Here is a 22967-nt window from a genome sequence, read left to right on the forward strand (position 1 = left end):
TGAACATTTTGTTTATCTTTACAACAGCAGAATTGGGGAAGCTTTTTAGTTGCTATTTTCAAGCTTTGTGGGAGTATGTAGAAACTGGTTCTTAAACATGACAATTTAGCAAAGATCCTTACATTTGACTCATTTCGAAGGTTTCTTTCGATCTTTGAGTCGTCTGTCAACTTCCTGTCGGGATTCACTCATGAAGAGGAGGTATAAATGCATTAATTTGAATTTCCCTATGCCAAAATTTGTGTTATTTATGTTGTGGTTTCAAAACTGTTAATTACAGACATGTACAGTACAGGTGTATACACAAGAGAGAGTACAGTATTATGTAGATTTCTGTTGCGGTGATAATTGCTTACGTAGCTGTGTCATAAAATCCAGGCAATTACTTCTGTCTTGTTGAATGAATGGAACTTATCGCTGATAACTAGGTATAATAGTGAAAGTAACAGAGGAGGACTTAAGGATTTGTGCTTTCAATTCCAGCAGACCTTGCAAATACCGTTTGGCCATGTATATCGTTGTGGAAACTTACTGTAAGCCCTTGTCTAAAGGGTAAGTGTAAAACTAGCTGTTCTGTAACAGTGTTATACATGTAGCAATGTGCGTGTTGCTTGGAATTCTTCAGTACTTTACCAGGGAAGACAAATATCGTTTAAGATGGGGAATTTCCTGGTGGCAGAAGTTGATTACTATATGTCAAACTGTTTGCGGTACATTTACTGGAATGCTAGGTGAATACTAAATCCTGGTAGCGAAGTTTATTGTGAAGAATATGGACTTTTAATAGTTTGGTATTATTCATGCAGGTATGTATGGCAACAGGGTAACATCACATCATTGTTTACTGCAGTTGAACGGTAAATGTCTTCATTGTTCATGTGCAAATCACTTCCAAGTTGCTGACAATAAATACTCCCAATTGGTAAATCATATTTCAATCAGAGATAAACAATAAGAATATCAAAGATTATTGAAAGGTTTTGATGGACATGTATTTCCGCCTAAGTGCCAGTGGTCATTTTACTTTGGCTCTTGTTCAGTTTGGATGGTGGCTTTTAAAAAACTTGATCTACATTGACTTTCAGATGGACAGGCTCATCTCGTAAAATGATACTTTATCATTAATATTTCCCTTTAAACTAACATCATTACTTAGTGTTTTCTTCACTGGTAGTATGTCTCAACATTGCTTCCACTTGACAACATACAGAGGTTTAATTGTACCATGTAAAAAAGAAACACACAGATAGAAGCTTTTCTACCACAGCTATCATTATCACTTAAATACCAACAAAAAGAGTATTGAGTCTGGTATTTAAGCCGATTAAGTTTTTAGTCGGTGTGGCCATAGATTTATCCATCATAAATATCTCTATCACTGTTGTAGAGATGATGGACGAGTTTGCTATTCCTTGAAAAAAAGAAAATAACCAAAACTGAATCCCATTGGTTCATAGTCTTACAATGGCTGTGAACAGCTTTCATAAGGCTTACATCAACTCTATAATTCACTTAGTTTTCAATTTCTTCTTCCTCCCTCAGGTGGTGAGATTCTGGTAGTAACTTTGACGTTCTTACAGAAAGGTAGTCGCCATTAATTGATGTGCCGCTGTAACTCACGTTTTATTAACCTTGAGAGGATAGGCCAAAGTAGATAATTTTAGGAAATATTGATCAATTGGTATTTTTGAAAGCGAAAAGAAAAGAATGCAGAGCGAGAGGAAATAATTGTGAAGTGGAGGGTAGGCATGAGTTCGACAAGAAATAATGCTCACACTGGTAGAACACCCCCTGAAGCTTCTATCACAGGACGGACCAGTCAAGGTGGATCCTATTTTGTACTTGTTGGAGCGGAGAACAATCACGTGACAACAACTACTCCGCGAAAGAGGCAGGATAATTCGGACCTGTCCTCCGAGACGATGACCAAAACCAGTTCTTTCTTGGATGTCATGAATCATGATATTAATCATGTACCCAAAAAATTGCTACCTCCGGAAAAGCAGAGGGTCCCGGTTGTGAAGGTCACGGCTAGACCAGTGTCTCCTCGCATTTTCGACCTATGCAAAAAGGTGTCCTGCAACGCCGAAAAGCAAAAACTTTTGGATTCTCGAGCGAACAGGTTGAGAAGGTTGAGGTCTCTCTCGGCCAGCAATTTATCTTCATCGAATGATTCAGACCTGGAGGAGGATTCGTCTCCTCTCCTCAACAGACGCTCGGTCAGTTTAAAAACTTTAGTCATCGAAGGGTCTCAAGACTCGTCGTCGACGTTGTCTTGGAATTCACAGAGCGAGTGCATGGAAGTACCCACCAGCAAAGTGTTGTCTTCTCCCTGCACAAGTCCAAGTAGTGGTTATAACAGTGGCTTTGGATTCAGCAGTCCAGGCTGTGTAAGTCCAACCAGATGTCACTCCCCTACATTAACAATGGAAGACTCCAAAGTTCACGATAAGGATTTATTGATGGTTCCTGGTAGTGGGCCGGGCAGACCAAGGAGGACCAGCAGCCACGATAGTGGTGTAGTAGGTCTGTCTGTTAGTTCACCCTCATCTCTGGACAACTCTTCCAATGAAGATGTTTCTTTTCATGATATTTCAGCATCAAGTGAACCAGAGCGTGTCCATAGAAACCCAACTAAGAGACCTCTCCTTCAACGTCTCCCAGCTCTAGATGTCAGAATAAACGATGTCAATCCGTCTTTAAGAGAACCCCTACAGTCTCCGGACGAGGGCTTCCAGGAATCCTTGAAACTTGTTGGACATGGTCAAAAGCCTCATGCTTCACATCATCAAACTGTTGAATTGAAAAAATCAGAGCTCACGGTTAGGTTAAAACAGCCTCTGAAATCGCCAACTTTTGAATCACTTCTCTCAAAGTTTCACAGGTATAAAAGTTTGGACGGTGCAAATGCAGCCACATCTCTATCTTTCACGAGAAAACTATCTGAACCAATCAGCGTGGTAGCTCCACCAGCAGTGGTGATAAGTGAGCATGAGGAGGAGACCGCTGCATCTGCCCAACCCTCCTCCTCCTCCTTCACTCCCTCGTCTGTACCCACAGGGGAAATGAAAGACACAAAACATCAAGTCAAAAAAGAAGATGAGAATACAGATGCACAGCCAACAAGTGCACGTGATTTATTGTCTCTCTTGCCTTCGTCTTCGAAATCAAAGTTAGAGAGAAAACTTTCCAGCTCAAGTTCAACTTCAAACCTTGACTCGGAGGATCCCGATTCAGCAGAAGAGCAGGTCAGGGAAGAGAGCCCAAGAGCAGTGAGTAACTTTCTTTTCTCATTTTGTTACTCCAGACTGAGTCTATATGCAATGTTTCCTAGATGGCAAATACTGTAGCAGTCAAATCTTGAGGATAAGAGGTGTTGGGGGGGGGGGGTGGGGGGAGGTGGTGATGCTGAAATACATTGATAGTTGAAATTGGGACAGGTCTGTAGCAAATGTGAAGTTGAAACAAACATGGTGTGAAGTCATAGTTGGACACTTACAACTTAATGATTTAGTTTGCTTTACTTTTCATCCTGTTGCTGTTTCTCTTGGATAAGATACTGTAGACCTGGTTACAACTTCACTGTAAAGGTATGTGGTGTATTCATAGTATGATATTTCCCAGTTTAAAGTAGAAAACTGGATGCAAACCTTTCAAAAGAAAAAGAAAAGCAAAAAAAAGCAATTTTTGTCAGTGCACTCTATGACTTCACACTTGTTTGTCTCAAGTTCACCATTGGTACAAAACAATTTCATACTCAAAATTAAATTTATACCTTGAAAACAATATGTAAGAATTGAAATGAAAAAGACTAAAATTTACCCCCAACTATCCCCCTTTAAGTGTGATCAAATATGATCAGGTTAGTTTTTGAAAGGGAAAAAAAACTAAATAAAAATATAAATTCATTCCACCTGGGAGTTATTGAATAACTAGTTCATTGTCACTGCACAAGATTGGTACAACATAAAGATCAGTACTGTAGTATACATTCCCTCCAATACCCTGCAATGTTGTGAAAATTGCTAAATGTTGGAAGGTATTGTACCACTGCTGGAGGGTTTGACACTTCCAAGTTTTCCTCAGGCGTTTGGTGTACATACTCCATGTATAATTAATGTATCATCAAAATCTACTGAAATTTAAACCAGAGTGACCATGCTGTTCTGTAGCCATATAGATGACCTGTGATATGTAATTTGTTTCGTTGCTTACCTGTCTCCTCACCAACCTAGCAATCTCACTCTACCACAATGTGCCTGAAATTGGTTTTGCCTTCAGATTGTTAGCTGGTTCGAATGATCTGCGGAATTGTTAGCCATCATCTGCACATTGTTGGGTTTTTACCATCTTGTTTTGGCTAGGCATGATAGATCAAGAGTGCAGAGGTTGTGGGGAGACAGGTATGGTGAACTTGTTGTTCATAAATATCCAGACCAGGTTAGTTTTGGGATGCTTGTTACAATCTGTAGCAGCGTTACTCTTGAATCAGTTTCTATTTTGATGAATCCTCAGTTTCATCTTCAAACATGCACCGGTCAGAGAAAGGCTTTATTTAATCGTGTTTCATTACGAACAATAGAAGTACTCATTTTATGAGGCATACATCTGTTGTCGCAGTGAGGGTTGTAAATTATTCAGTGTCACTTGCTCTCAATAGAAAGCATAAAATATGCATCGAAACCACAACTCTCGATGAGATATTGGACCCGATGATTGTTGCTTTGTTTAAGCGTCAGTCATAAACTCTACACAAAGTACGCTGAACTGTAATAATAATAATAATATTGAAGATGTATAAAGGGCAGACATATCCACCGATAACGGTTCTCAAGGCACATCACAATATTACCCTGGTCAACAATAACCTGTCAAATACAGAGACAATACCTCCTGTAACATGTTAGCGCATCCATTGATCAACACAAGTTATAAACACAAGTTATAAACTCAAGCCAACCAATAAACCTAACTCTACCATCAATGACGAATTACTTCTTTTACCAATACATTTGGCTCATTCAAAGAGTTTGAGGAATCGAAAATTCAAACCAAACCATAGTGTCCTGTGTTTACATACATATACTTGTATAAAATTATCAGTTGAACCAAATAGTATTCGAATTGATGCGACCATCAAATGTCTTGACCTCAGTTTGCAATACTGAAAGACAATGTTACCTACAGAACCCCCCACCCCCCCCCTACACAGTGGCCACCTTTTCGCTGGACTTCAAATAGATGATCAGATAGATGAGATGACGCCATTTTTTCCTCGGAACTTTGAAGCTCAGAGCTATGGAAACTTTATTTGAGAGAGAAGGAGGGAAAGTGACGTGATGATAAAAAACTGCAAAGAGATTGCATAACATTGCATAAAGTCTAAAAATGTGCAGGTACTGTCAGTACAGCTCCCTGTGCATGTTTCTCAGATACTCTTTTGTACACAAAACATGGAAATGTATTTGTTTGAATTTGTCGTTTGAGTAACTCCCTGTGACTAGGCTAAAATTTTTGCAACTTAGAAAGTACATTGTCTTGACTGTTTGATTTTTTACCACAAAAGTTAAAAAAAGAGGTTCAATAGATTGCAGATAGGAGATGCTATATAATGAGGCCTCAACCATACAGAAGTACAGTGAAAGTAGGATTCACATTATCACAATGCACATGTACGTAGAGTGTAATTCTTGGTACCCTGCATAGTGGTTTTGTGTATTGCATAGTTGTGTAGTTGTGATACAAGACTATTCATTAATATTACCCGTTGGATAACCTCAGTGATCGTTTAAGTCTTACTGAAATGGTCATCATTTTGTGGATTGTTCTGACCATTATTGACGTTACTCCCTCTTATCGAGTCAAAAAACACAATTCAGGATTACCGTACCACATAGCTGTGCGTATACTGGTAGAACTTCATATGTCAGGCAGTCGAGGTACTCTTCGATGGTTGCAAATTTAAATCATTTCTTTCAACTCTTACTGTACACTGCATTTCATGTTACACTGCTCCCTCCCATAAAGCAGTGATTGTCTACAGCAGTTATTAATTACAAACTTGCCGTTCAAACCTAGCAAATTCTGTACCCTCCTCCACTGGGGCATAATTGAAGCACCTAGCCCTGAGTTTTACCCTTATCCCAGTGATGAAATTTATCATGGTAGCACAGCCTTAGCGAGTGGCACTGGTAGCGTGAGAAACACTGTTTTGGCTTCAAGTCCCAAGAGATCACTTTGAGCTGAGTGTGAATTCATTTGTCATTGAAAATAAATTGGTTGTCCATTAATTTAAGAACTATATAATGTTTAGTATCTATGTCACTACATTCAGCTACACAGTACTGTAGCTTTGATGTTATATCTAATGTTGCACCAATAATAAAATCCCCAAATGTTGTCATATTTTTATCGGCAATTATCACACTGTCGGATCTCAGGAGTATCCATGGTCTTTCACAATTTGACTCAACTTTGGTGTTGCTGCAAATTCATCAGTCAGCACAGTTTGATGAAAGTGTTTTCTTTATTTTTATCAGTGAAAGTTATGCATGCAGCCTTGTGACATGTGTAATGATATTGTTCATGTCATAAGTTAGAAGTTCAGACTAATTGAGGTCATCCTGAATTAGTTTGATAAGACAAGAAATAAAGGGGACTAGTTACTTGTTTCCTTCTGGATATTTTTTGAATTTCCTCAGCACAGTATTCTAAAGGTTATCTATTACTGTAATCCTCACTTCAGTTTCACAGTTTTAAACAAACAGCAATTGTGATAATAAGAGAATAAAAACTGCAGCATGTATTCTGGTTTGCGCAGACTTGGCATATTGACCACACATGTACTATACATTACAGGAAGAGCCAACTCAGGCAGCTCAAAAACACTGTAGTACTACAACTATTTGTGTAAGGGCACTCCATTCAACTGTGTAACAAAACTCATCACCACAATCTGTTGAATTGCACTCTGCCCCGTTGCCATGGCAGCATTGACGTCGTTGGAACAATGTGCTGGTACAATAGATATATCCTTTCAGGGTGCTGAGCACACAAGGATTTGAATAAGTGGTTTTGTACACCAGAGTAGTTTCCGACCATTTTAGTAGGGCATGAACTTACTAGTATTTTGATTCTTGAACAATACTGTATCTTGGAAGTACTGTATATAAGCAATGGTTTAAATAGCCACTTGTCCATGTACAGTATTCATCCAGAAGGGAATTGGAACCAAGTCTGTGTTTTCATATGTATGCAAGTAGACAGACACAATACAATGAATATTTACTACACTCTAACAATAGGACTTGCTGCTAGATGTAATCAACATCATCATGTTGCAATGCTTAATATCACAAATTTGTAGCAATGTTTCTGTCGTAAATCATGTTGTTAGGAATGCACGTACATTTTCCAAACTTTGTGAGAACAAAATGGAATCATGCAAGTTTTTCAAATATTATAGTAGTTAGCCAAGTATTGAGGCAATTGGATAAATGAGGAAGTGTCTGGGGAAGCAGAAGCAGTGGCTACCGATATTTAAAGCTTCAATTTAATACCAGCATGAACCAAAGATGGTTCGGTAAATAATGTTAGTGTTCCATGTGTACCACAATGTACAACGCAATTGGTCAAGTTTAGTATCAACTTACGATAGTTGATATTGAAGGAACAACAACAGATATCGACTGTTGTAGGGACATTTCAAGTTTAAAACATCTTTACAACCTATCTTATATATGCCTTATATAGTTTGGTTTCAGTAACCTTCTCGTCCCCCCACTTCTTTCCCCTCCCCATGGGAAAAAATACATCTGTTACTATCAAGAAAAAATTGGTTGGTGCACATTATGAAATTCCAATATTTGAGAGAAGAGTCATTCCTTCCATTGAAATGTCTATCAGGAATTGAGTATCTGGAATTGTTCAGATGATTAAATATGACCAAACAGCATCGGTCATAAGTCAGCCAGCTCCCATGGTAACTTCTGTCTCAGAGTAAATTTTACAGAATTTTTGGGTGTGAGTTGATGTTATAAAGAATTACCGAACATGTAAAATTATATATTTCTATGGAGCAATAGAACCATATCTATATCTATATGTATATCTATATCTACAGTAACTATAAGTGAATCGTAGGGAGTTGAAATCCAGAACAGTGAAAAAACTTCTAGCCTCCACCGGGATTCGAACCCGGGCCTCCCGCTTTATATGCGGACACCCTAACCACTAGGCTATGGACGCTGATTGTATACATGTCCTGAGGTTCGAAACCCCTAAGGAAGGTCATAATATATGTATATAGATTAATATTGCCTGATAATCGCAGCAGTGAAAAGAAGTACGTGTAAAACTCTGGGTTGCAACATAGTGTGTTTATACATTTATCTACTGTATATACAATGATTGTAATTACTGTATATATATGTAGCTACGTACATTATACATGTATGACAGTAGAAAATTTCTTACTTAGTTTGAAGAATAGCAAATTGTGGCAGTGTTTACCCTTACATATAGCTACACTGCAGACAAGAAAGGTTACTAATACTCAGTGAGCAGTCTTTGTCTGCAGTATGTCTGCGATAGGTTACTGTACACCATGTACAGTATAAGGCAGATTACAGCCAATGTATTCAACTGGTAATAAATTTGATATGTACAACCAGGGAGTTGTTATGGAACAACTCCCTGGTACAACTCTAGTACAGTGGCATACTATAAATAAACTATACTGTGTTAAGCTTACAGAACAGAAATGCAGAGTACTCCTTAATGGAGTATGTATACAGTAGTTAAATATTTTTCATCTTAAATTGATTCAATTGCTTCATCAAAAGTTATATGTTACCATAACTTCTGCTGAGAAGCATTCAGTGAAATAGAGGGAAGCATTTCACAAGGAAGGTTGTTCAGTATCTGCTGATAAATGGTATACTAGTAGGTGGTCACGTTGGAGTCAGTGCACAGTCACAGTGTGTCATAAAAAAAACTCTACTATGGTGTTGTATAACTTGTATTTACAGGATATTTAATACTCTCATACCCCTCATTACTCTAGTTTCCCATCTACACTCTACTGTACCTGTACCTACTGTAGCATAAACTGTATCAAAGCTACATGAAGGGGGTATGGTGGGGGTGAGTTGGTAAGAGGTGAGGTATTATTATGAATGCATATTGGGGAAAGAGAAACCGTTTGATATCAGGGAGAACTAACTTCAAACCTGAAACATTTGGAGCAAATGTTTGATACCTTTAGTTAAGGAGGAATGTACAGAGGATATGCTTGCTGAAGTTGATATTGGCAAGAAAGAAAATTGAAATAGTCTTCAGTTTCAAATTACAGTACTAGTAAGTTAGTAACAACTTAATGTTCAGTACTTTTTACTCAAGTTTTTTTGGATTTTCAGTTGTTCAGCTGTAAAGCTACATGCATTTTATCGATAGAAATTGTTGTTTTTCCCCTTTGTGAATTCATGCTTTTCACGAGGAATGACAAGTGTACACAATAAAGTTTGCCTGTGACATCTGACATTAAAGTACATGAGTGCTATTGAAAAATATTTCTGTAGCTGGAAGAGTGTGTATAGATGCAGTTATCTCAATTTGTTTGAAAATGTACTACAGATGTACTTTAACAAAATTTATTTGCATCCAGTAAATACTATCATGTTTATTGAGTGAGAATGTAGGTTGATAATAATCTGAATTTAAATAGGTATTGACGTAGGATGATAGGGATATGACGTCAACTGCTTGGATGGTACGCTCAGAGTTATCACAAGGTGGGGGTAGATGTCTGTCAGTCTGTGAGAATTAGGACATCTGATGCATGCAGTATATATATTCAGCAGGTTCCTCAGTATGAAAGTTCCATGAAAGTTTTGAATAATAAAACAAATAAAACAGTCAGGTGGTAATAGAAGCATTGCCCGGTTGATACGGAGGGGGAATTGGAGGGGAGGGGAGTGTGAAGGAAGAGGAGATGGGGAGAGATTATTATGAGGTAATTAAGTACAATATATGCAACTGATTTACAGTACAGTTCTAACTGTACCTAAATACAATTCTAAGCATTTTTGTTGTGCTTAAGTTAAATTATTTTGGTTTCTCATTCATTATACTCTTCCCACATGGAAGAGTCATTATACAGCTACAGTAACCTGAAGTGTATGACTGTGTCCACATTTTTCGAAGTGATGTATCCTCATGATTACATACGATATGTGGATATCCTCATGATTACATAGTATATGTGGATGAATAGATTCTCAATAGATCTGATATGTGACTTTCTAGCATATTTTTAGCTTACACTTATGACATCTCTTGAACTCTACTGTGTTACTGTGTGCATAATATGCTACCAGTGATATATCATTTGGATTCTTTTTTTTTCCAAAATGTTGCTTTCTTAGTGTTAGTGTTGTTATCCTTGATTTCAAACTTTGCTTGGTTATACTGTATATTGTGTTTCTCATTGAAACTGTGATTTGTAAATTGTAAAGTAAGACAAAAGATTCTTTTAGCTCAGTTACTGTACCAGTTCCTCTCCTCTCCTCCTCTGCTACTTTTTTCCTATAGACCCTATCTCTATCCTATTTACCTCCTCTCCTGTCCACTTTTCTTCCTCTCAACTTTCACTCCTTCTGGTCTTCCACCAGTCTCACTTCACCCCATCCTGCCCTCTCCTGCCCCCTCTTCCTTTCACCCGTCCTGACCCTTCCTCTCCTCTCATGTAACATGGTGCTGTACATAGTATATACAGGTTCCCTGCTATCAGTAATTAGTGAACGTGTAAAGCTGACAGTTGAGTGCATTACACACCCATTGCAAATTGTTCATTACCACATATTGTAGATTGATAACAACAGTTGCTGCTTTACTATCTCATAGTTCAGAGATATATCTAGCTCTTTTTACCCTTTAGAACCTGGATAATTGTCAGTATCTTGTTAAAAACAATATTTCTGAACCCTGAAAAGTACATTGCAAAGTGTACAACTACAGTACTCTATACCCTATAATTGTAGAAACTGAGATGACATGTATGATTGAAATCACATGACCGAACACTGCGGGTGTGGCCATCATGATTTATACTGTCGAGTAAAACCGACTGTGTGACTGCAATAGCCTGGAAGCGTAGTTTAGTTTATATTGTATTAAGCAGGAATAAACTTTGCAAATTTGCTGAGTAATAAACTATGTCTCATCGTTGAAATTATTACTGTAAATATTCATCTTCCTACTGCATCTACCAATGACAGCAATTATTGAAACAATATCACAGTTACCATGGTGATCTGGGAACTTAATAGCCAGAATCTGCATGCGTATGGAAATCTCATTAATTAAAGGAATAGTATGATTAGTCAGCAAGTTGTCGTTGTGAGGGGGTTAATGTATCTACTTTTTTAAATTAGATATTACTAGTCTTGTTTTATTTTTTTCTTATAGATTAATTAAGAAAGCAATAATATACTGTAGGCAGTTTGATAAAGGCCAGGTGGAATTGATCCTCATTGTTGTTGGTGCCATTGAGTCTGTAGTTTGTGGCTGCTGTAGTTCTTCTGTTCACTTTATCAACATAGCCAAAGTCAATCCAGTTGCATATAAGCCTATTCTTATCAAAGATTATTTCTTAGGCAATTTGAATTTCCAAACAAATTTGATAAATTTCAGTATTTTTTGATTGATGAGCTATACATTTGGTGTGTTCATATACTGTATATTGTTTAACCTTGGGACAGTCCATCATCTTGACATTGAAATTTTGTTCTTTCAAATTGACTGGCCTAGCTGGGCAAAAGGATGAGTCATAATGTCATTATGTTAGTAGCAACAAAACAATATTGTAAATCTAAATGAGGTACTGTACTGTCTAAAGATAACATCTGCATTCCTGGCTCTCTTAGAACGAACTTGTTATGGATTGACTTTTAGTCTTTGTCGATCTGTCTAGATGTTATATAAGATTGTATTACTGAAAAGAAGTAAGATGTACAGCTAACAAATTTACATTCGGAACAAAATAAGTCACCAGACCTTTTGAAGATGGCAAGAAGCTTCTCAAAACAATTCCCTTTATGTTATATAAATTTCCTAAATACATACCAGTTGGCAAACATTAAAAATTCTCCCCAATTCATTGTTATAAGCAGTAAATTTCATGACCTTTGGCAGCTGTCATTTAATTGTGATATTTATATAGTGCAGATAAAGCAAAACCCCTGGATGCTGGTTTGAATCCTCCCTCCACATTGAGCAGTAATACTTTTGTCCAAAGTTGCCCTAACTTCTTCCTCATGGTCAAATATCAACTACTTTGACTTTGTATCTTGAAGGGTTACTCAAGAGATGTCAAAATAGCATGGCTTTCTCTAACAGATCCAAGAGGTTAGTCGATCCCCTCCACTCTCGTCCCACTCCCCTCCCGGCCCCCTCCCCCTCATTGGCTTAACAGTGTGCAAATGCTATTGGGATGTGTGAAACAAAATTCCAAATTTGGGGAAATTGCTCATATTCTGCAAAACAAGATGAAAGCCTGTTGTACTTTCCAATCAATAATTTTGGATTGTGCTATTCGCCACCTTCTGATATTTGGTTTTGGTTTCTTTTTCTTGTTTAGTTTGTTTGCTACGAATATTGTGATATAAGTAGAACCACTCTGTAAAATGTGTGATTGCTTTTAAATCCATTGGCCTAGTGAACCAGGTCAAATAGCAAAAAGCTTTGTGTAAGGAAGTTGTGAGTGGGTCAATAGCTATATATAAGTGGGTGTTCCAAAGTAACTGTCAAGCCTACACTTTACCACTATGTACACTACGCCGGTAATGCATATTATGGTTGCCAAAGGCCGTATCTGTGTTTAGGCCTCAAGTTTTCTTTCATTGCCAGTTCTGTTTACATTCTGTGGGGAGGTGAAATTGATTTCGTGGGACCTGGAGTCTCATTTTCTCTGCGGGTTTTCAACGTCTCTCAAAGATAGTACCATATGGGAGAACAGTTGTGGTGGAATGGTTGGCTAGTCATGAAGATAACCCTGACAAAAAGAATGCCCCATACTGTGATTTGTCTGTTCAACATGCATGATGTGTAGTTGAACCTGATGGAAATGACTTTGATATCTTACTAACGAAGAAGATGTCCTGACAGGATCGGGATCGATCATACTGTAATTTCACCGGCTGTTTCACCAAGAGGAAGTGTGATTGTGTGCTTGGAGTTTCCTTTGAGTCAAGTAAAGAGACCCTTTAAAGGTTAAAATGGTAACCTTTATTGGTTATACCAGTGAAGTTTAATCTTTATCACGATCGTATGATTGTCTGCACTACGCACAGTTAATAGCTGTCATTGTAGCATTGCCCAGCCATTCTTGTTCCATAGTTCAATCAATGAATATGATCACAAAAGATTTATGGTTTTGCATTATTCGTGAGGGGAATTTTGGAATATCACCGATAAACAATGCAGCTTTCTTGCAAGTAACCTTGGCACTTCAATATCAACAGAAAACAATGCTTGATAGTTTGCCTTCGAGACGACCAGTGTTACTATCAACTCTTTTTTAGTTATCGTGAAGTACCACTGCACGCATGTTGCTTACAGTGTTCGGCTACACTCAATATGAATTGCTAGTTTTGTATTCTAACTCTGTGTGCATCTGACATGGACTGTTCTAGGAAAACTCTCGTTAATGTTTACCAGCTATTTCAAGTTTCACTTTGGAAAATCAGGAAAACTGTGGCATTTTGAGCTCTAAGTCTGTGGTACTACTACTACTACTTCTACTACCAGTGCTATTTTACAAAATTGTATCAACAGAGTCCTGGATAATCCAGTTGAAGGGGTTTGTCATCCTACCACACACAGCATTGAGTTGCATTGCTGTGTGTTTCATATAGCAGCTGTTCAGTATATATGCTGTCATCTTGCCCTGGAGATCTTACACTGTGGTGCTGGTATCAGTTTAAACTTCAGGGTAATTAAGAATACACCACACAGTGTTTTTTTTTTTTTTTAACGGTGTTGCTGTCTTATACTTGACATTAATATACAGGCTTGTCTATAATTAAGGGGAATAGTTGGCAGTGAGTAGTGAGAATATATATTGACTGTTTGAGGTTTCTGGACTAGTTTGATCCTGCACATATATATGTACGTTCTACATGAGACATTAAAACCAGTATGGAGACTAATGTGATATCTACCTATAACCGTGAGCAACCAGATAGCGATAGCTCACAATCTGACGAAGAGACGGAATTTGGCTGTACTTGCGCTCCCTGTCTGACAGAACAGAAGGCTTCACAATCGGTAAGTCTATTGAGTATCGTCATAGTAACCTAGCAGCTCCAAGTGGTATTTCTGTTTTATAATAGGGGCATGAATAATTCTGTTTGACGTAGTAACTTTGCAACACTTTCTGTTACAAGTTATTCTGTCGTCTGAGTGTATGAAACCAATTTATGCAAGCACTTCCTCTGTCTTTTGTAATTCTTGCATCGATTGCAATTTGCAATGTTTCCATCCATCATGGGGGTATTAAAATTATTGTTTGCAGTCTTGACATCACAAAAATGAATACATATACTGTGGCAATAATGTGTATATTGCTGCGTGTATATATACTGTACACTGCATACATGTTGCAAATAATGTACCAGTATATTGCTGCATACACATACTGTATGTGGAAATAATACTGTGGCATGTATGTACACATACATGGAAATAATAGCGTTGCATACACATGCTGTACTGTACGTACATGGCAATAACACTGCAAGCACGCAGGGTAAAAACTAACACATATTTTATGGGGGCTATGTCCCCCCCCCCCATAAACCCCCTTGACAAATTTTAGGGGTCAATTTTGGGGGCAGAGGATGGCTATTTTATGAGTTTAATGTTGAACACTGTTTATATGGAAAATAAATCATAACAATGTGATCTTTAAACCATGAACTGATTTTATTGATGTAAAACTACTGACAGTTTGAACAGAAATATGTGATCCGAATGTGGAAATCAAGATTCATATGCTATGAAACAAATGTTTAAATTTTGAACCTTGCACTGGCGACAAATCTTTACGTTCTGGACAGAAAATAAACCGCTTGTTGTTCTTTCTTTTACAAACCAACCAATCATTCTGTTTTACAGTGGCCTCTTTGAAAACAACTTTTCTCATATTCTTTATTCTTTGATATTTCTTTGCTGGGGTGGGCCCCACAGTGAATAAGAAATATCTCCATTTTGCCGCCGTACATTCCGGCTGAGAGCCGAGGCTACATTTGATGGATTGTACATGTATACAAGTCCTAACCGCAGATACTTTAAGCCATCACAAAAAAAAGTTTCAAAACAATAATTATTGGTGGGAATTGCTGAAACTTAATGGGCATGTGTATACTTATTTCCATATGCAGCCGTAGACTAGATAAATACGTTATGTTCATCAGTAGAAATTACAACAGGACGTATGCTAATAGCACATAACACATGTTAATTTACACACTACAATTGCAGCAATAACTCAATTACGGCACTGATGCAAATTTTGCAGATGTTCCTTGTTGCATAGTAAGGGATACAATTACAGTTGAACATTAGCATTTAATTTTCAAGTTAAACAGCTCTGCTAACAAGAGGAATCATTTCAATAATTTTATTGGTTGTACATAGAGGTTCACATCATGGTAGGATTCCATATCAGAGCCTTCTGTAACATGAATTTGTCGATTTTCTGTCGGCAGAAATGGATTGCCTTGCAATATTTCTGCATCTTTATGTCAAAAGCACATCTTCGTAGAATTTGGTCTTGCAAAGAGTTAAATTTTCTGTGAGGAATTAATTCTTATCGCTTCAGCTGTCTGCATTGTAGGCCGTGAATGGCCACCGGAAAATGATAAAAGGAACGGAAAATGATAAAAAATATTTGGGGTAGTAGAATGACGAGAATTGCCCATAGCCTAGAATTGGCTGGTTTCACAAACTCTAACAAGTTCTATGTTTGTTAACTAAAGAGTGGTTGGGTGCTATAGTTTGAAGGACATCAAAACAGTCAACCTATGTTGAAAACAGTTCATCTTATTATACAACAGACTCTCCTACAGTGATGAGGTGAGGTATTTTTAGAAATTGTAATGGCAATATTGACAGTATCATTCAGCTTTGTAAATTACAGCCAGAGACAAGTGTAACAATATCAGTTTCAAATTACAACATATTCTAACCTCCTTTAACACAATAGTATAAAGTATGCATATATATATATATATATATATATACATATGCATATATATATATATATATATATTATTTCTCTGGTTTTCTCTATATAAGGCAAATATGGCAAATATGTCACCAAAACAGACCTAGTATTGTTCGATACAGGTGACAAACGCCTACAGTGGAATTATGACCTTCCTTACTGGTTTCGAACCTCTTAACATACAATCACTGTTCATAGCGTGGTGGTTAGGGTGTCCGCATTTAAAGCGGGAGGCTTGGGTTCAAAGTTTTTTCACTGTTCTGGATTTTCCGATACAAAGACAAAAATGATATGACCGAATAATGATATGATATGTCACTATAATGCCATGCTAACAGATTTCTGGAGGTCATGCAGGACTGATACTTTCCTATTGGTAATGTTCAGCATCGTCATCAATGACAAGTGAATTTGACTTTTAAGCTCACATCATAAGTAGTTTTAAAATATATTTGGAAGATTGGTTCGGGGTCCTAATGAGTAAGTGACATTTAATTTCACTCTTCACTTACCTGTCTCCTGACAAATAACTCTGTACAGTCTAGAGTGACCTGGTGACCTTTAAAGGCTGTCCCCCCACCCCCCACCCCCACCCCCCATCGCCAATGTCTATCACCAGGATATACTTCACTTCTCAAAATTATACCGCAGATACAATTTACTGAATAAGGGCACTTGATAACCACATGTGCAGTACATGCATTTAACAAAATCACAAAAATCAAGAACTCAAGAAATGCAAACCATGTCAACACGCCAAGATCTGTTCATCCTTCTTAAAAGTTTAGTAAATTTGCCCCAGGTGGTGACATGTTTCTGGAGAGACACAGTACTTGGATGAAGTAATGTGCACATATATGTATTAATACATCTGTATCACTTTAATACATCAAGGTATGTCAACAGTATCCACTTTGATGACGTACGTGTGTAGGCGGGAGAATCATTAGCCTGTAAACAGAACAGCTGCTTTAATTGAGATCTGTCTTTTTGATTTGTAACTGGTATGCTATTTTTGACTGAAAATTTATGAAGGGTTTTTCATACATATACTACTTAGCTCTACAGTATGTGGGACTAAAGTATTATATGGCCTTGGCAAGGCTCTCACAGTGGCCTGCTTCCTATCATTTAAATGTGAAAAGTTCAAAGTTGATGAACTTTGCTTATTTTTGTCAATTATTTCTTACATTTGAACTGTATAGGAGTAAGATTTCTCCTGCTGTCTGGGAGGAAATATGAGGGAGGGTTGTGTGTAGTGTGCACTACAAAAGTGTCTTACGTCCCACATTGTGGAATGTCTAACTGGGTAATATAAGATACAGGAAAGGTTTACTTTTAATTTGGAATGTGCCTGCATGCATTGGTTAACACAGCGCAAGCATTTACGACCATCTTCGGCTTGGTGGCAATTTATTGTAGCCCTCTTTTGTCTGTATTGGATCTAGTAATGCATTCTCCCATCTACCTAGTGTATAAATTGGTAGCATTTGCACACCAGCTGAACCACTCCAAGGCCATATTAGTGGTCTCAGGGGTCAAAGGTCAACTGATGTATATACCTCAGTCCTTCCAATTTGTCCATTCATGAAGATTATATTAAACTTTGCAGACTTAATATGACTAATATCCTGACCAATCTTTCTTGGCAAGATTCCCCTTGCATTTGTTTCAATTTCAAAACTAAAATGTTTTTCATTTCAACCAAATATTTTGTAATGTGTGTAATGGAAGCTTAGGGTTTTTCTTTGCTATACACACAGTGTTTAACCCTTCAAGCAATGAAGAAGTGATGAGATTTAAAGCAATTATAAAACCAGCATTGATGTCAGTTAATTTTCTATAGTATTCAATATTCAAATCATAGCCCATGGGCCCAATTAAGGGCCTTTACATATTCTTTGGTTTTCTACCACGTTGGAAAAGTACTACCCTACATATATATTTTAACAAAAAAGATTACATTAAACAGAGTCCTTAAGTTACTCGATGAATATAGGACACATCTTCCTCAAGATAATAACCTTTTTTTGTGTGTCTTTCTTGCATCGTTTAAAAACATCGTATTCAGTAATCTTAGATTTATGTTTGGTCATAAAGCCAGAAATTTTCTAAGAAATGTCACACATGTTAACTTCTCTAATCCCTTCCCTAATTTACATAATTGTATCATAAATATGCAAATCTCTTCTAGTCTTTTAGAAATTCCAAAGAAATATATTACATAGGATGGCTGTGCATGTATGGGAAAATCCTTACACTGTTTACATACAATATAGGTTTTTTTGGAGGTCCTTTGAGGTTTAAGTCAGTGGCATGAAATGTTTCCAGTAAGCTTGATGTGTTGTAGTTACATGTGTACTGTACTGTGCCAGTACTATTGAAAATTAGGATCAACTGGTATTGACTTCTGTTGTGCTATACAATACAGTACTATACTGTAAATATACAATGAGGAATTTAGATGTTAAAAATGATCATTGACTTCTCTCCATATTTCTTCACTTGGAGGCAAAATTTAGTTGATTTATGGCCATTTTTGAAATTGTCCACATTTTGAATTATCACATCTTAATACCTCTTTCTCCTTTTCCTTTGTTAAATTGTCTTTTGAAAAAACAAAATGGTTTCTTGTGTACCAAACCCTTCAATATAAATCTTGCGACTGTGAAGCAACTTGACCATTTTTACACATTATTTTGCTAGCATATGATACCAGACAACTTATTCCCTATTAAATATATGGAAAACACACACTCCATTTGTTGACTAGTGTGGCTGTGGCATAAGCATTTGGCATAAACAAGTTTGTACTGTAGTGGTTAGTACAGCTTGTATTGTAGACAGTACTGTGTATCTCGGTATACAGTTACACTAAACTCAACATTTGCAGAGAATCACCTTTTGTCTGAAACATATTTTGACCCAAATGGGAACTTTTCTACATGTGTGATGTCACATATCCTTTGGAAAGATACACATCCTGTATTTTAATCGGTAACATACGTAGTTGGTACGTACATGACCTTGGTATCTGTTTTAAAAGTTGAGTGGTTCCTCTTTCAGTTGGGCTATACAGACTTGTCAGAGCATAGCATATAAGTACTTAGTCTCAGTTTTTCTGTCAGAAATATTTTCTGCCATTCATAAAATAGAAAGTCAGTATGTGTGAAAGCATTATTTTCCCTGTGTTGGTATGTCGTTATTCACAAGTAGGATTGTGTCCTTTGTTCGTACACCTGGCTTGGTTTGTGCTTCTAGTATTTTGTTTTGAGTAATGTAAGTAGGTGTCATGACTATGATGTCACATGTTCTTTGGAAAGATACACATCCTGTTTATTAACAAGGAAGATTGGAATGACGTATGTGTTGAAGTGGTTTCTCTTTCATTAGGCCTATACAGACTTGGCAATGTATGCGGTATCAGTTTTCTGTCAGAAAATGTCGGTGCTGTTCATAACTCAAAGTCGGTGTGCACTGTGCATGTTGGAAAAGTTTTTTGTTGTTGTTGTCTAGATGGTATCATGTTCTTCATAAGAATGGATTTGTGAGTAAGTACTATAAATCTATGTGAAAATAGAACTGTAAAGGATAAATGTACTTCATTCCTCTCTTACCTGTCTCACCACAATGCCAGCACTATATATATCATCAGTTACACTGATTTACATGCATTGATGAGGTTGTGAGGAGACAAACACAAGAAGCGTTGGGATGTTAATTCAGTTGGCAATGGTTTTATGACTGTTTAGTAGTATGATTATAGATTTCTAGACTTCCCCTAATGTTGTGGGAAGTTTCATTACAGAGGAGATGTTGTCATACCATTCATCTGGGAAGAATACAAGTATGATTATGTTGGGAGTGCACAAAAATGCAATGTTGGTATAACACAAACAACAACAGCAAGCTTCTGTAAGGTTAATCACTTCCTTATTCTATCCATGAAGTGTTTGTGGTTTATATCAATAAGGAAAGTTGTTTTACCGTAGATACGTATCTGTTCCTTTAGTGTTCTGAAGATAGCGGTTCACTTAACGGTTGACAGTGATATGCTTCCAATTAGACTTATGTTACTAACGTCATTTCCTCATATGTAAAGTGTTTATATTGATGTCATATTTGTATACTTAGAACTGCATCTCTCAGCAGGGTAACAAAGAAAGCTCAAGGATTTTGTGATGTGTCACTCTGGATTAGTCCAGTTAAGAATTCAGATCATGTATGCACAATGCTTGTCACAAGGGCTGCATTATCTTAGATAATACTTTATCCTCCCTCCCTCCCTCCCTCCCTCCCTCCCTCCCTCCCTCCCTCCCTCCCTCCCTCCCTCCCTCCCTCCCTCCCTCCCTCCCTCCCTCCCTCCCTCCCTCCCTCCCTCCCTCCCTCCCTCCCTCCCTCCCTCCCTCCCTCCCTCCCTCCCTCCCTGTCCCAACCCATGATGTCCCCTCCCTCCCATCCATGTCCCCTCTCCCCCTCCCATACACGTCCCCCTTCAATCCCTGTCCCCACCCATGATGTCCCCTCCCTCCCATCCATGTCCCCTCTCCCCCTCTCATACACGTCCCCCTTCAATCCCTGTCCCCACCCATGATGTCCCCTCCCTCCCATCCATGTCCCCTCTCCCCCTCTCATACACGTCCCCCTTCAATCCCTGTCCCCACCCATGATGTCCCCTCCCTCCCATCCATGTCCCCTCTCCCCTCCCATACACACCCCCCTTCAGTCCCTGTCCCCACCCATGATGTCCCCTGCCTCCCATCCATGTCCCCTCTCCCCCTCCAGTCCACGTCCCCCTTCAACCCCCTCTTCCCCTTGCCAATGGTTTCCCCTGAGAGTAGATGTAGAGTAGAACCCCTGGGACAAATCTTAATAGGTACAGTTAGGACCTTGCAATGTCATCTGCAAATTAATCAGGTCACACATCCTGAGTCTATGCATGCTATTTTCATCAATACTGTAGTTTTAATTTTCACAAAGAGTTGCTTTACTTTTGTCAAACTTTTACACACACACATGCACAAACACACTAATCTTTACATAAACTAGCTGTTTGATTACCTAAGAGGGAAATTTGATTGTATGTTTTCATTTGGTAACTTGATAAAGTGTGACATCATAACGCCAATTCCATTTTCGTGTAATACACCAGGAAACAATGCATACACATAATAACAGTGACTCAAGTGTATTACTGTTTATTTCCTTATGTTGCAATATTAAGACACGAAACTTACCAGGTTTTAGTTTTACAGTGTTGTTGTTGGTAGTAGAGTAGGAATGTCCTGTTACAACCAACACACAGTTCTATAGTATTTCAAGTTTGGATTGCAATGGCGACAACTTGTTGTCTGAGTACAGCACTATGTTACATGGATCTCATGGAGGTAAGAAATCTCAAGTATACCTATGTGCTTGAATGTATTATCAAACTTGACAAGTAAAGAGAAATTACAAACAAAACTTACTACCCAAAAATATTGCAAGAATTAGTACCACATTGGTTACATATTGTACAAGATTACTGAGCTGGTTTGGAGTAAGTTACTGTAGGGAGTTTAGGGAAGGGACGTTTGGGTTTGCTGCCACAATACACTGAAAATATGATGGTACTGTGTATTGTATAATGTATACAGTACAGAATAGTATAGTGTAGTAAAGTATTGTATAGTGTAGTATAGTATTGTAAAGTATAGTGTAGTATAGTATAGTGTAGTATAGTATTGTATTGTATAGTGTAGTATAGTATTGTATAGTGTAGTACAGTATAGTGTAGTATAGTATTGTATAGTATAGTGTAGTATTGTATTGTATAGTGTAGTATAGTATTGTATAGTGTAGTATTGTATAGTGTAGTGTAGTATAGTATAGTATCGTATAGTGTAGTGTAGTGTAGTAAAGTATAGTGTAGTGTAGTATAGTGTAGTCTAGTATTGTATAGTATAGTATACACACACACACACACATATATTTAGTGTTCAAACGGAAAATACGGATTACCAATTATGCCTTCATATTCGGGCTGATTCCGATTCCAATTATTTGATAAATAGAAAATATCCCATTTATACGAAATCGGAATGTGAAGTAAGTGATAGAAACAATTATTGTTGTGCTTTTCCTCTGTTTCCCTTTTCTTTCATTGTACTTAATGTAAAAAAGGGCTCTTATGTATCCTTTTGTATGTAACAAATCACCTCTGGGTTTTGCAGAAAGAAAATATGACATCCTACCAAGTATTAAGCACTGTGCTTAGCGAATGGCCTAACCACTTCGACGTGTATGCCACCTGTTAATGGCTTGAAATGCGCTAAGAATAGTTACTCAAAATATCCATCTCCAAAAGTATCTCAGACAACCATCCATCTTCAATCTTTACCAAAGTGTAAATTTTAAGTACATATTTATTTTATTACATTCTGACATTATTTTGTACTTACAGTACTTTTAGTATTATTCTGGTTATGAACAAATAGAAATGTTACGAACTTGAAGTTAATCATCCTAATACGTTACCTATTTAACTCCATTCAAGTTCAATTAGAAAATGTAAGCTTTGGCCTATTAAACTGAACAGCAAATGGTACCATCGTAACTTGTTTATAATTACTGTAGAATGTTACCAGATTGTTGTAAAGAAATCATAACAACTAAAAACTACTCCAATATTGTTTTTTCACAT

The 22967-nt window shown here is 37.5% G+C and overlaps 1 protein-coding gene and 1 non-coding gene across 6 annotated transcripts in view; one reads left to right on the forward strand and one right to left on the reverse strand.

The window, feature by feature from the left end:
• The window catches only part of LOC139972133 (uncharacterized), a 70874-nt gene that overhangs the window by 28272 nt on the left and 19635 nt on the right, over positions 1-22967 (forward strand). For 4 of the 5 annotated variants that reach the window (XM_071979095.1, XM_071979094.1, XM_071979096.1 and 1 more), the window contains exon 2: positions 1543-3272. In XM_071979095.1, the coding sequence (XP_071835196.1) occupies positions 1749-3272 (1524 nt within the window). In that variant the 5' untranslated portion in view covers positions 1543-1748. Of the gene's footprint in view, positions 1-612; positions 807-1542; positions 3273-22967 lie in introns of those variants that run through there. The other variant, XM_071979097.1, reaches the window with a different exon arrangement.
• On the reverse strand, positions 8176-8247 carry Trnay-aua (transfer RNA tyrosine (anticodon AUA)). Its single transcript has one exon. It is a non-coding gene; the product is annotated as a tRNA-Tyr (tRNA).

This window comes from Apostichopus japonicus, chromosome 8 (assembly GCF_037975245.1).
Source record: "Apostichopus japonicus isolate 1M-3 chromosome 8, ASM3797524v1, whole genome shotgun sequence".
NCBI classification, from domain to species: Eukaryota; Metazoa; Echinodermata; class Holothuroidea; order Aspidochirotida; family Stichopodidae; genus Apostichopus; species Apostichopus japonicus.